Consider the following 13,673-nt stretch of genomic DNA (forward strand, 5'->3'; position numbering starts at 1 on the left):
GCATACAATAAACCCTTACAGATTCGACGCCTGGGGATGGGGAAACCCGTCTCGGTCGCTTTTTGGCCTGGAAGCCCGCCATATGACCAGTGCTGCATGGGCGCCCATCAATAACGCAGCCCCGTTTGTCCTATAAAACGTATGCAAAGTGATCGTCGCCGCGACTCCGCGAGACCCATTCTGAATAGTCCACACCCTCCGACCTAGCACAACAAACGACCGATAATCCGCCACATCCACCTACATACTTGCCCAAATAGGGGCCGTGATGACCTTAAACATACTGCACAAGTACATGCAGACATGGCCATAACGTTGGCCAATGCCCCAGCCCCACCCCAGCTGCAATCCTGGCTAATTGCACCGGACCTGCAGAGCACGGGTGCGGGCCGTGCTGGGGGGCTGCGAGCCAGTGACAATCAGTCGGCTCTCAAACACAAGTTCAGCACAACAAATATGCTAGTCCCTGCACACGCTCTGTGCTTTCCTAGGGATCTGCAATCAGATAATCACAGCACAGGCGCGCATACCAACGGCGCTGCACCGCATTCACTGTCGGTCTTAAACCGCTGGTTCCGGCCTCGACCGTTGGCAGTGCAAGGCCCATGTTCTTCTGCCAGTCCTGGCTGTTCAGGCAGGCGCACGAAATGGCCACTATGGATAGGCAAAACAGGCGGCCCAGCCGTACCGCCGCGGCCCAAAAATGCTGGACCCCGCTGTCGTCCTCCTGCGCTCGGCAACCCGGGTGCGTGTCAACCGCTTCGCACGCCGCACTTCCGCCTCCTGCCCGTGTTTAGGTCTTTCAACCCTCCACGGCTAGCAATGCTCGACTTGTTTACGCCACATTCCACTCAGCACTACTGCCAGCCCCCAGCAAATCGGGGCGTGGAAAGATGCAAAAACGTATACCATTGCCAAACGCATTGGCGGGGACTCAGTGCGCCAGCTGGTTGGAGCATTCTTTCCCCGCCGTGTAATTCCCACTCGCTTGTGCTGCGAGCCGCACGAGCTACGATGCCGATGTTGCATGCCTTCCACCTTGTCTTGCCCTCACGTACCCAACCATACACACTCGGTTCCCACACCTCCCGGATCAGCATGCTCTACCACGGGTGCGACATGCCCCAATGGTGTATTAGGGTCTGACATGGGCAAGCAGCGGCTTCGCTGTTTACGCCCTCAATAAACTACAGTACATGAACAAACCCCTAACATACACACGGGCAGGTAGCAATTCGACCTACAAAACCAGAAATCAGTACGACCCCACAAACGTGATGTGCCAACACCCGCGCGGGTTTGAGCGACATCTATGCACGTATCACTATCACAGTCGACCGCCACACTGCTGTCCAGGGTATCGCGGCCCGACAAAGCTTGGCATTGCACCGCATGCATAGGTTGCACGATCGGCCGCACACGCGCTGCCATCCCTAATCCCCACTTAAAATGACATCCACAAATCCCCTTGGAGTATTCCATGTGCATGAACCCGCACGCTTATGGATTCCCCGTGGACGTCATTGTTGCTCCCTGCAACTAGCCCCCATGAAAGCCAATCCACCCCTTTGCCGCAAGGCCACACAGTATGCACCAAATCACACCAAAGACGAAATGAATTTGTCCTGCGCCCGCGCACGCTTACGCGTGATGCCCAGCGTCATCGCCGTCGTGCTTGGCTTGCGCGCTGCCGGGCGTGGGGCTGCAGAACGTGTCCAGGTTGCCCCAGGGCAGGTGTGAGCGGTCCATCATGCCGTCCAAGTGCCAGGCGCTGCCGCCCGCCGCCGCGCCCGCAGCCCCACCACCGCCGGCGGCGCCCGCCGCGCCGGCCACGCCACTGTTGGCGGCGCAGGGTTCCTGGCCGTGGCCCGCGTGGCCATGTGTGTAGGCGTGGTGCGGCATGTGGCGCGAGGTGAAGTCGCCGTCCGGGCCAGCCGCCGCCGCCAGGTCACTCATGCTGCCCGTGAGCGGCGACAGCTCGGCGGGCGTGGGGATGCCGTGCAGCGGGTGGTCCGCCAGCAGCATGCCGCCCAGGCTGATGCAATCCAGAGCCTCGGGGTCGCAGGCCGCATGCGTGCCCGCCGCCGTGGCGCCGCCGGCGTGCTGTGCGTGGTGCGCCTGCGCCGCGCCGGCAGCGGCAGCAGAGGCGGCGGACGCGGCGTGGAGCTGGGCCTGGGACAGAGGCACGGCGGCGGCAAGGGCGTGGAGCGGCGTGGCCGTGGCCGCCGACGGCACCGCGGCAGCAGCAATGGGGCCCCAAGCCATCGACGCCTGCGCCGCCTGCAGCTGCTGCGCGTGCGCGTGCGCGTGCGCCTCCCACTGCATCGCCACAGCCGCGCCGGCCGCGCCAGCGCTGCCCTGCGCGCCGGCAGCAGGAACCACCGGCGCCAGCATGGGCATTGCCATGCCCGGCATGCCCATCAGGCCGGCCACCGGTGCCGCCATCTGCGGCATCCCCGCCACTGCCGCCGCAACCATCATGTGCTGCTGCAGCGGCTGCGGCTGCTGTGCCATGAGCTGGCTGACGTACATGCGCTGCAGCGCGCCAAAGGCGGCAGAGCTCAGGTCCATACCGCCGCCGGGCGCCGCGCCCGCCATGCCGCCGCCGGCGCCGGGCTGCACGACGGCCGCGGCGCCCAGCTGCGCCGCTGCCTGCGGGCCGCTGAGGTGCGCCACCACGCCCAGCCCCAGCGTCATCAGCATCTCCGCCGTGGAGCCGGCCGTGGCCAGGCTAGACATGGAGGGCGGGGCGGCGGCGGCGGCGGCGGCGGCGGCGTCATGCGCAGCAGGGTTGCTGCCGGGCATGGCCTGCATGCTGACCTGCATGGGCTGCTGCGTCGCCGCCATGAGCTGCATGGAGGGCATTGACTGCAGCGACGGCATGGGCTGCAGCGACGGCACAGGCTGCATGGGCTGCATGGACTGGGTCTGGCTGGTGGCCAGCTGCGGCGGGAAGTGCAGCGGGTGTGCGACGGGGCCGGCGCTGGCGGCGGCGCCGGTGCCAAAGCTCCCAGGCCCGGCAGCGGCGGCGGCCTGCTGCTGTGCGGCAGCGGCCGAGGACAACAACCCCCAGCTGCCAAACATGGAGTTGGACTGCGCCAGTCCGCCGCTGCCCCCACTGCCGGAGCTGTGCGCCAGGGCGGCCGCCATGGCGCCAAGGCCGTCCGACGAGGGGCGCCCATCGCCGGAGCCGGACCGGCGGATGGCGACTGCGCTGCCGGGCGCGCTGCGGACGCCGCCGGCAGCACCAGCAGCACCGTTGTGCCGCGCGTGCGCGTGCGCGCGCGTGTGCGTGTGCTCGTCGGGCGATGAGCCGGGCAGGATCATGTCGTCCATGGTGCGCTGGTCGCGAATGGGCGACGCCAGCAGCAGGTCAGACATGTGGAAGCCGTCGGCGGTGGTGCGGGACGGCGAGGAGCCGGCAGCGATGACGCCCGCTGCAGTGGCAGCGGCCGCGGCCGCGGCAGGGTCCTGACGGCCGCCGTCGCGCCGCCGGTCCATGCTGTTGCGTGCGCTGCCGCCGCCAGCGCGGGCCGCGGCGGCCCGGCGGCTACCGAGTGAGTCCGCGCTGTCGCCGCCGTCAGACATCTCGTTACCGTCACGCGGGGCCTGGCGCCGCCGGCGCCTGCTGCCAATGTCCGCATCGCGCTCGCGCCTGCGCTCCCGGTCCCGACCACTCGGCCGGTCCCGGTCCCGGTCGCGGTCGCGGTCGCGGTCGCGGTCGCGGTCGCGGCGGCTCTGCTGCTGGTCGTGCTGCGTAGGCGACTGCAGCTCGCCGGAGCCGGAGCCAGAGCCGGAGCCGGCGCTGTCCCTGGCCTCGGCGACGGGCTCCAGGCGGAGGCGCTTCGAAGCCGAGTCCGTGCGCTCCAGGGCGCCAGTGGCCGGGCCAGCACTCGCGGCGCCGGTGCTGGTGCCAGTGCCAGTGCCGGCAGGCGGCGAACGGGCGCCTGGCGCGGAGGCGCGCCAGGGGGTGTCCGACGCAGCCGCTGACTGGGCCGCGGTGGGGAGCTCCGACAGGGGCCGCGGCGGCACCGGCCGGGGTCCGGGCGGCGGCGCGGCGTCACCGCCAACGACGGTCTGGTTGAACAGCTTGAGCGCGGCGGCGGCGGCCACGGCGGCCTGCTCCGCCGCCATGCTCTTCATAAAGTATTGCTGCAGCGTCAGCAGCCGCTGCGCGTCGCGTGCTGTGGCAGCCGCGGCATCGGCGGCCGCCGATACAACACCGGACACGCCGCCCATGGCGCCGTCAGCAGCCATCGCAGCACTGCGAGGCCGCTCCTGCTCGGCCGACGGCGGAGCCGCTGCCTTCTGTGCGCCTGCGGGACCGGCGGAGGTGGGGCCGGCGCCGCTGCTGGACTGGCGCATGACGGTACACTCCATCGCAGTGTTGGTGGGCGCCGCGGGGGCCGAGGCGGCCGCAATGGCAGCGGCGTGGCCGCCGGCGCCCAGGCCGAAGGTGAAGGTGGTGCTGGCGGCGGCCGGCTGCAGGCCAGTGGCGGGGCCCGGGTTCATCATCATGACCGGGAGCACCGGACCCGGCGCAATGCCGGCAGCCGACAGCGGCGCGGCCGGCGGCGCCAATGAGGGTGCCGGACGCGCGGCGCCCGGGCCCCATGGAGTAGCGGCAGCGGCGGCAGGGGCGACGCCAATGGCCGGCACGTTGGCGGGAAGGCCCGCGTGCGGCGTGGAGGCGGAAGACACGAGGCCCACTGGGACGTCGTGGGAGGCGGCGGGGCTGGTGGTTGTCGCGGCAGGCTGGGCAAGGCCGGCCGACCCAGAGGTACCAGCGACGCGGGCATTGGTGCCGCTGCCGCGGCCGCGGCTGTTGCTGCGACGGCTGCCTCGGCCGCCGCTGCCCGCGCCCGCCATGCCGCTGGAAATGGTGCCGCCGCTGGCGCCACCGCTGGCCGTGACCGTTGGAGTGGCTGGGGCGGCGCCGGCAGTGCGGCCGCGCTGCGACTTCTCCATGCTGCGGCGCTGCCGCTCGCGCCCCTCGCTTGTCGCCGTCGCCCACCCGTCACCGCTGCGCCGCCTGCGAGGCATAGACGATGGCGGAGTTGACGCTGCGGCCGCCGCCACAACCGCCGCCGACTGCAGCATGAGCTGCTGCTGGTGCTGCTGGTGCTGCAGCACCGCGGCAGCGTCGGCAGGCGCTCCCGGCTGAGCGGCAGCTGCCGCAGCTGCGGCGGCGGCCGCAGCAGCTGCAGCGGCGGCGTTGGCAGCGGCGGGGGAGGTGGGGTCGTGCGGGGCGAGGCCCAGGCCTAGTCCGAGCGAAATGGCAATAGCACGCCCCATCTCCAGTCGTCGCTTGAGGTAGGAGTTCCAACGGTTCTTGATCATGTTGTCGGTCCTACATACAGAAGCGCGCGCAGTGGCGTCACACAACAAAGCAATGCGGAAGCTGCTCCTGCAAGAAGCTCAGCCCTCTCCTTACTACAGGACCCCGCACACGAATGGTCAACCTGCGCCCTGTGCCGGGCACTCTTGCCAACCCAAATGCCGACGACCTGCCGCCACGCTCCCTGCCGCAGCGCCACACACTCAACTCGTCCGCCTGATCGCCCGACGCCCCGCCCTGGCGCCCCGGCCAGTCGCCGCATCACCCACCTGCCCGGCAGCTCCTTGGCGATGGCGCTCCACCTGTTGCCCAGTGTGGCCTGCAGCTCCACGATGCGCTGGTCCTCGGCCGGGCTGAAGGCGCCCATCACCAGGTCGCCGCGCAGCTGGTTCACCCATCTGGGTTGCAGCAGCAGTAGTTGGGACAGGGCCGCGGTTTAGGATGCACCGGAGCAAGGAGAGGATCGGGTGTGAGGGATGCGCCGGCCGGTGGGAACAGCCGGGCAGCCAGCAGGAAATGCAGCCGATTTGCAAGCTTGTGTTTGACACGCGGCCGCGCCTACCTCAGCCTGCAGCTTTTGCCGGTGCGGCCAGGCAGGCTGGCGGCGATTTCGGTCCACTTGTTGGCGCCGTGGCGGTCCACAAGGGCGCGCAGCAGGTCGTCCTCCTGCAGGGCCAACCCACGAATACAGTCGTTTGATGCACAGGCACGGAGTTGCACTCTATATCCTAGGTGCACGGATCATTGTTCAGGCCACAATTGACAAGTAGGGTGGGGTTGAACATATGTTTTGGCGCGTGTTGTGGAAGAGTGAGCGACGCACTAGGGAGGTTGCAAACTCGGCCCCACCCCTTCCGTGCGTAGTTGATGCGCACAACCGAATTGCCTGATCTACTAAACGCAGCTATGCTGCTGCATAATGCTCGCCGTGCTGCGCGAGCGACAGGTTGTCGCCACACGAAGGGAAATCGTCGCGAATCTGAGCTGTGCTGACACGAGCACGGTGGGTGTTGCCTGCGACCCTCCGACTGAGTCTTTCGTTCGCCCTACCAAGCATCCGGCAATTCTGAAGCCTTTAATCCGCCTATTGCAACCCGCCGGCTTTTCGTCGCGCCAATTGAGTCGGGGACTTCTAATGCACTCCCTCGGACGCTCCCAAAACAAGGTTGCTTACTTCCTTGCTCCAAGCTTTATACGGCGTGCGCGACTGGGGGTCGCCGAGGGACGCCGAACCCTCGCGGCGAGCGCGGCTTCCTCCGCCGCGCTTCCTGCGCGAAGTCGCCTCGTGAGCCGCATCCTCCTCGTCAGAAGAGCCCGTGTCGGTGGTCGACAGCGTGGGCGACGCCTCCCGGTCGTAGTCTTTATCCATTGCGCGCCTTGCACACCTAACCAAAAGCGGCGTAAAGGGCGAGCCCCTGGCGTAGCTAGCAAAGTTTCTGCTCGCGTGCGTAGGTCATCGGAGTCGGAGATGCTATAGATTTGGGCATGAAAATCTTCGCCGTCACTGTGTCCTTGCGCGGGGTGTCAGATTGCCCAATGACAAGTACACTGGTTTATCCACCCGTAACCCGCGGTCCCTTCCTTACACTGCATTTCGATAATTCTCTTGAATGCGATTTAAGTGCGTGGCGAAAGCTGCCAGCAATGTGTTTTGTCGGCTTGCGACGTGACACCGAAGTGGGTTTTGTGCTCGGCGCTGGCAGCACACGTTGCTGGACAAAACCAAGCGCGTAACAAAACTGCTCCAGCCGGTCGGACGTGGCCGGAGCATTGGGGGACGGGGGCAGGGGCCCGGCGAGAGTCAATGCCTGCGGTCGGAAGGCAGGTCGGAAGGGTGCCAGGCAAGGGTCCTGAGACTGAGTTCGGCTGGGCTACCGCGCGTGGCTACCCGATTCGTGCAACGTGCAGGAAATGTCTTACTTGTAGAGGCTTCGGTGTGTTGAAGGCGCCGCGTTTGGCCACGACATTGCCCGGGATGTCGTCCGGTCACCAAGCACTTCACCTAGTGCGCCTAGACTGTGTCGGTGGCCACGAGTACGCGCCAAGTTGTGCCAGGAGGCGGGTTGCGTTACGGATTGGCAATGGGGAGTCCGTAACCGTACAGGGTCGTACATGGTGTACCGTGCCTCGTGCAGGGTGTATCACGTGGGCGCCTTTGCTCCGTCGCTCCGTCGCCGGACAAATCCCTGAATAATGCCTAGAACACCGGAATGGGGCACGCACTACCGTATACCGCGATGCACCGCTGCTGAGGGCACATGTTGGCGGCGTGTTAGTTCCAGGGGGTGTGTTCCGGCCCCACAAGCCCGTTGCCCGTTCACAGTCGGCGTGCCTGTGGCAGCGGTGCGCCAGCCTAACTCGTGAAACCATTGGAGTTACCACATCTCCGTGCAGGGCGCCAGAAAAGGAGAACATTAGAGCAGACATCAGCTGAACGGCCCGCCATTTCCAATTGCTGTCCACAAGTCGCTCGAACGCTAACTCACTCGGAATGATGACGCGGGCTTCTACTAGCTGTTCATGGCGAAGGATGACCTGAGATGAACAAAAAAGCATGGTAAGGAAAAAAGCGCGCGGTAATGCGTCCTGAGCACTGCAGCTTACACAGAGCAAGGAGAGCGACAGCACCGCCGCGAAGATCGCCTTTGTTTGCAGCATATTGCCAACGTCTTCGCTGCCCAGCGCCAACGCGCGCTCTACAGGCCTGTGATTAGCAGCGCTGCTGCGGCGTCCACGCGGCTATGTTATATGCTTCATTAAGTTTATACCGTAATGTATGCTGGCGACGCGCTCATAGGGCGGCGTCGACTAGTGGTCACACCACCTGTGCCTACAGTCCCATTCCTCAGGCCCCTTCATAGTCTCAGGGCCCAGGTACTGCACACACCTTCGACCACAACGCTATTTCACGCACTCGCACTTGCATGTTGAATGCTGCAGAGGGCTTGGTCGAAGGCGTCCGCAGGCGTCCGTGTCACAGGGTGGCACATACGCCCGGCGAAGGTTACGGTATACACCAGGGGTGCCCCTGGTATACACATTAGAGGGAGTCCGCCGACTATCAAGTAATCAACGGGAGGCACTGCTAGGTGGTGGCAAGCGCTGCGGACTTTGGGGCCGAGGTCACCGAGCGCGCAGGCTCGTCAGCGCTGGGGGCCAGCCGGTGCGTGCTGGTGCGTGCGACGGGGGGCTGCGGGCCGAGCGTGCGGGCCCATGCACGCTTTGTCTCACTGCATGCTATTGCGCCAGAAGCAAACTCACGTACATATCTTCTTGCAACTGCGTGCGTGACGTCTGCTTTGATAGGTCTCGACTAGGTCTCAACGCGGGCGCAGGAAAGACCAGTGGTAACAAGGTAAAGTGGTAAAAATGCTCGCCGAGATCGTGAAGGCGTTCTCGGACGAGTACAAGAAGACTCCAGTCCGTGTGAAGGTGAGCGAGGACTTCAAGGATAGCCAAGAGCGAACAAGAGATCATCCGCAATATGCTCGGCTCGCCAGGGTAAAGGCCAGCGATAACCCGTGCGTCTGCGGTACAGGTTCTGGATGCGTTCCTAGTCTACGCACTGGCGACTGCGGCGGTTCAGGTGTGTAAAACTGCAGGCATGGTCCCTTGTGCACTCGCCGTGTGCACTAGCTATGTCGCGATGCTCTGAAGCCTTCTCGCCTGTGTGCAGTTCGCGTACATGCTGCTGGTGGGGACGTTCCCCTTCAACGCGTTCCTGGCTGGCTTCCTTTCGTGCGTGGGCTTCTTCGCCCTGACTGGTGAGCGCGGGACATCCGAGTCCCTTCACCGGCAGTCGCGGCTGCCACTGCTGGATGCAGTGCGGCCAGCTACGTAGAGATGTAGGGAATGCACATCCCCCCATGTTGAACAGTGGCTGGGACGGTCCGCTGCTGGCGCGCGTGGGAGCACGGTGCGCCGGCCCGCCGGCACGGGGTCGGCTCACTGGGTCGGCTGCAATCGTGGAGTTCCCAGCCGACCAGCCCAGCCTTTTACGTCCCCCCCATCAAATCGCCCTCCTCACATCTGCCTGCAGTGTGCCTGCGCATGCAAGTGGACCCAGCCAACAAGGAGTTCTCGGGGATATCGCCCGAGCGCGCCTTCGCCGACTACTGCCTGGCCAACCTGGTGCTGCACCTTGTGGTCTGGAACTACATGGGCTGAGAGGGGCGGAAGGGGAGGAAGGAAGAGAGAGAAGGAGAGGAGCCGAAGTGGGCTGTGAGCGACAGCCAGCTGAGCTGCACGGGCGGACTGGTGAGAGCTGCGCCACCCGCTCCTGGCGAGATGCCAGCAGGGGAAGAGCAGCGGTGCCGCTGGTTGGGTGTTACGGGAAGCAGAGCTGGTGGTTGCACGGGGGGGGCAGGAGCATAGGCGAAGGGGGCAGGAAAGCACGTTGCAAAGGGCTCTGAGCGAGCAGCTGTGCGCGTGTGGCTTCTATAGGAGTGGATGACAGGTGCCTGGGTGTAAGAAGGTGCGGAGGTGCGCGCCAGATGCCGGCTGTCAATGGTGTGTCATAGGGGGGGCTTCGGCAGTAGCCTTGCCGCCGGCCACCTGCAGCCCAATGCCATGGCCGACGTGTGGGAAGCAGTCGTCCTTGACCGAGGGGGCGGCCCTCCCCCGGATATCACATGCGGACTAGTCAGAGGGGATCCCGTTGGTCGGGTGTCAGGCACAACCGATGAGCTGTGTACTCTGAAGCTGTAAAGCACAAATGCGCGCTACGGTGAGATGCCCGCCCCAAGACCAAAGCATGACTCGGTGTGGTAGTGATACAGGGTCTTGCGGTGTCTCACGTCCCGTCCGGAAATCAGCAACCCTGCCGTGTCCCCCCGCCGCTGCCGAACTCCCGCACCGCCAAAGCTTAAATGCGCAGTGATGGTCAAGGGCTAGCGCGCGGCAACACGCACGCAGTGCATGGCAGCCTCGTGACCTGAAGTGTTATACAGCAAGCGTCTAAGCTGACAATCTGGATTGTTATGGCGTCACCTGCGCTGTCTTGCTCCACAGGGATTGCGCCAGTATACCCGGTGCGGCCGAGAAGTCATCGCTGACACCAGCGGCTTACAGGCAGTGCACTTGAGCACTAGACCACGAAACAATGTCGCGCACGCCTCCACCCACCGCCTCCGTTCCAACTAGCCGTGCCATCATGTCACCTACCTGCCTGTGCAGTCCCGTGCAGTTCGCTGTGCCCGCTAGCCACGCCACCAAATGCGGTAAAACACATGCATCGGTACGGCAGCTGAGTGAACTACTGTGAACTCATCATATGCATGATGCTCCGTAGCTCATCTCGACATTCTGTGTGCCTTGTACAGGCTGCGCCCACCGCGTTAGTCCCGCAATTGGCCCACACCAAGGCCTCGTTCCATAGCTCCCCGGCCCTAGTCACACGCGGCAGACCGCTCCGCCCACTAACCACCTTGCCATGCCGCAGCCAGCAGCCTGCGGCTCGCCTCCGTCACCAACGCGGCACTCGTTCCTAACAAAACAGCGCCTGGCGCAACTCCTATGTAGTGGTCCCAGCAGCAAAAGCACTTGGGCATTGTAGCCTCACTTGTGCGGGCAGCCGCACACAATTACCGACCCCGGCGCTCCAGCTGAGCGCCAGCTGACTCCGCACTCGCACTTCCGCACTCACGACCCGCCCGGTCACACGCCGCCCCGCCGTGGGCAAGACCGCTGCGCCGCAGCACTAATCGGTCCGCGTGTGCTGCCGCTGACACACGGGGCGGGGTCCTGGCCCTGGCCCTGCGTCACCCTATAGCTCCTCCGCAAACAAAAGCCAAGCAGCGCCTGTCTCCTTACTTCTTCAGCACCACGCCGAGCGCACGGGACAGCTTCGAGAGCACCTGGGGGTTGGGGATGGCCTTGCCCTGCTCGTACTCCTGGATCACCTGCGGCTTCTCGTTGATAGCCTGTGGGGTGCGGGGCGCAGGGAGCAGAAGGGGTTTTCCAGGCATGTGCTGAGTACATCGTTGCGGCATTGCGGCGCGAAAGCTTTACTACCAGTAATTATGGGTGATGTGAATCGGGTATGGGACGTTTGGAGGGAAGAAGGACAGGTGAACCCAGGGAGCGTGAAAGCTGCAGATCGCCATCCCTCTGCCCCGCCCCCGATCCCTCTCCGTCGTCACAAACGACCCCCGTACCCACCAACACATCCACCAGCAGCTCATGTTAGGCAGAACACTGCTTCAAAGTTGTCCCCTCCGTAAGCCCGCAATCATACTGCTTCAACGCAATCCCGGCTCCAGCATTTCCGGAACCCTACACGAGACCACGGTCCAGCCCCAGCCCATCAAGCAGCGTTCCTTTCGGGCCCCGCTCCCATTCCACACACCCTTCTTGGCACCTGGATCGGGAGTAACCCAGGAGTAAGGCCGGCTTATCCGCTCCCCTCTTCCGTTCTGCAAACCCCCTGTCTCCGCCTGACCCCAAGGCTCCAGCCGCCCGTATGCCACCCGCGGCCCCCGGCTAACCTGCGCTAGCTGCGCCTGGGTCATCTTCTTCGCCGTGCGCGCCTGCACAATCTGCTGCTTGAGGTTCGAAGACACGCGCTCGTCTGCACGCAGGTAATGAGGGGAAGTAAGCAACGAGCCTTCCGAAGCACGCCGAAGCCAAGCACTTACGATGGAAGTCCTCCGTCTCCTGCTCCAGCTTGGCTGCAGGCTTGCCGCTCACAGTCTGAGCCGCACCAGGCTTGTTCTTTCCAGCGTTAACTGCGGCAGCAAAACGCGTAGGTAATCTCAGTATGTGCTGAGCGGCAGATCCACACCCTGGCGGCCTAGAAGACGCTTCGCCAGAACGACCCACATTTCTGCGACGTCTCCACAGCTGCACCTTGCCGCCGTGCCTGCAATCAAAGCACAACTGCATCAGCAGCCGCGCACACGGGAAGGGACTGAGGCTCCACGCACCGCATTGACAGCGGCTTCGTCCTTCAGCGCTGCGCCAGTAGGCTGCTTCTTGCGAAGCACAACGGTGTCCCAGTCTTGAGAGTTCATGTTCATTTTGGCGGGTGTGCGAAGACGGAACTGGGGAAGACTAGGTTTCTGGAAGCTGCAGCGAGCACTAATCAAGTGAAGGTTTGTTGTTGTATTGATATATTAGCAAATACTATGCGCAGGTGGGTAAGCCATGCTTTGTTGAGCGGGGCCCAAGAAGCTGGGGCGGATCAGGTCCGGTCCCCATCTGGCCTGCGAGCACTTCCAACAGGCAAGTCCCTTGCGAGGGCCTTGCACAGGTCACAGGCCCATGGGGAAAGCATGGGGGTAAGAGGCGCAAAGGCGTGCGGGCCGCGGCGGCTGCAGGGCAGCACGGCACACGCAATGAGCGCATGACGTGGGTCCAGGGCTGCAAGAGCTTCGTGGCACCCCGCTCCTCCGCTTCCCGGCCGGGCTCGGGCCCAGGCAGTCGCTTCAGCATATCGAAACTCAGCTGACGACAACTGTATGAATGAGACTTACATTTAAGTGCACCACTAGCTTCCTCAACAGGCAAAGGTGAATAGCGCGACTGAAACCCACACACGTCCACCGTCTGGTGCCACAAATGCGCTAAATCAGCTTCCTGGACAAAATCCTGCGTCGGCGACCACGGGCGCCTGCCCTCCAGACTTGCGCTTTCGCCAAGCACAACAAAGCCGCAGAGAGCCGCAATGGTCCTTCCAGCAGTCCCTACACGCCAGCGCTGCTTGATTGTTGGGGGACGCCGCGCTGTCAGGAGGGTGGGAGGGATGTCTGGGCGAGCCATCCAGGGCATCGGGGTCGGAGACGCATCCAGCCGGCGCGGGCATCCAGCATAGCCCGGCCACATAACCTGCCTACCTGGGGGCGACCCGACCGGGGTATGCGACAGTGCCCGCCCGGCCATCCAACAGTTCCGGGCCGACCTGACCCAGCCATCCACGCATTGGTTGCCGGCTCATCCCGCATCCCTGGGCCAACCCCAGCACAGACATCCAGCAGACGCGAGCCAACCCACGCACACATCAAGTTTCCTGACTTGGAGAGCTGTTTGGAGAAAAGCCAAACCCATAGGAAGAAAAGCTCCTCCCTCTGGGCGGGGAACATGCTGGGGGCGTGCCGGTCGACACGGCGTGACATGGCGAACCCACCGAACCTCTTTTCGTCTTAATTTGTTTCATAATCATATAAGCGTGTAGGTGGTTCTTTCTTAAGCTGCTGTTTGTCCGCTGAAAGCTGCAGCCACACAGCAAATCAACAAGTAACTGTCGTCTTTCTAGCACCAATTCCTGGTTCCACGGGCATGGGATATAAACAACAGCATGAGTAGTCAAGCCCGTCCTTTGAGACGCCCAGAAGCGGCC

At 64.1% G+C, this 13,673-nt stretch overlaps 3 protein-coding genes across 3 annotated transcripts; 1 reads left to right on the forward strand and 2 right to left on the reverse strand.

Moving 5' to 3' along the window:
• Nucleotides 1-3: 3 nt before the first annotated feature.
• Nucleotides 4-6,928, reverse strand: CHLRE_02g108350v5 (uncharacterized protein). Its single transcript, XM_001699674.2, has 4 exons — nucleotides 6,513-6,928; nucleotides 5,901-6,004; nucleotides 5,608-5,736; nucleotides 4-5,350 (listed from the first exon to the last, which is right to left on the reverse strand). The coding sequence occupies exons 1-4, from the start codon at nucleotides 6,705-6,707 to the stop codon at nucleotides 1,642-1,644; spliced, it is 4,137 nt and encodes a 1,378-aa protein (XP_001699726.2). The 5' UTR covers nucleotides 6,708-6,928; the 3' UTR covers nucleotides 4-1,641.
• Nucleotides 6,929-8,598: 1,670 nt separating this feature from the next.
• Nucleotides 8,599-10,057, forward strand: CHLRE_02g108400v5 (uncharacterized protein). Its single transcript, XM_001699901.2, has 4 exons — nucleotides 8,599-8,770; nucleotides 8,877-8,924; nucleotides 9,015-9,102; nucleotides 9,378-10,057. The coding sequence occupies exons 1-4, from the start codon at nucleotides 8,708-8,710 to the stop codon at nucleotides 9,503-9,505; spliced, it is 327 nt and encodes a 108-aa protein (XP_001699953.1). The 5' UTR covers nucleotides 8,599-8,707; the 3' UTR covers nucleotides 9,506-10,057.
• A 333-nt stretch (nucleotides 10,058-10,390) lies between these two features.
• On the reverse strand, nucleotides 10,391-12,588 carry CHLRE_02g108450v5 (uncharacterized protein). Its single transcript, XM_001699673.2, has 5 exons — nucleotides 12,262-12,588; nucleotides 12,158-12,197; nucleotides 11,974-12,063; nucleotides 11,824-11,906; nucleotides 10,391-11,259 (listed from the first exon to the last, which is right to left on the reverse strand). The coding sequence occupies exons 1-5, from the start codon at nucleotides 12,352-12,354 to the stop codon at nucleotides 11,146-11,148; spliced, it is 420 nt and encodes a 139-aa protein (XP_001699725.1). The 5' UTR covers nucleotides 12,355-12,588; the 3' UTR covers nucleotides 10,391-11,145.
• Between the last annotated feature and the right edge of the window lie 1,085 nt (nucleotides 12,589-13,673).

This window comes from Chlamydomonas reinhardtii, chromosome 2 (genome assembly GCF_000002595.2).
Source record: "Chlamydomonas reinhardtii strain CC-503 cw92 mt+ chromosome 2, whole genome shotgun sequence".
In the NCBI taxonomy this organism is placed as follows: Eukaryota; Viridiplantae; Chlorophyta; class Chlorophyceae; order Chlamydomonadales; family Chlamydomonadaceae; genus Chlamydomonas; species Chlamydomonas reinhardtii.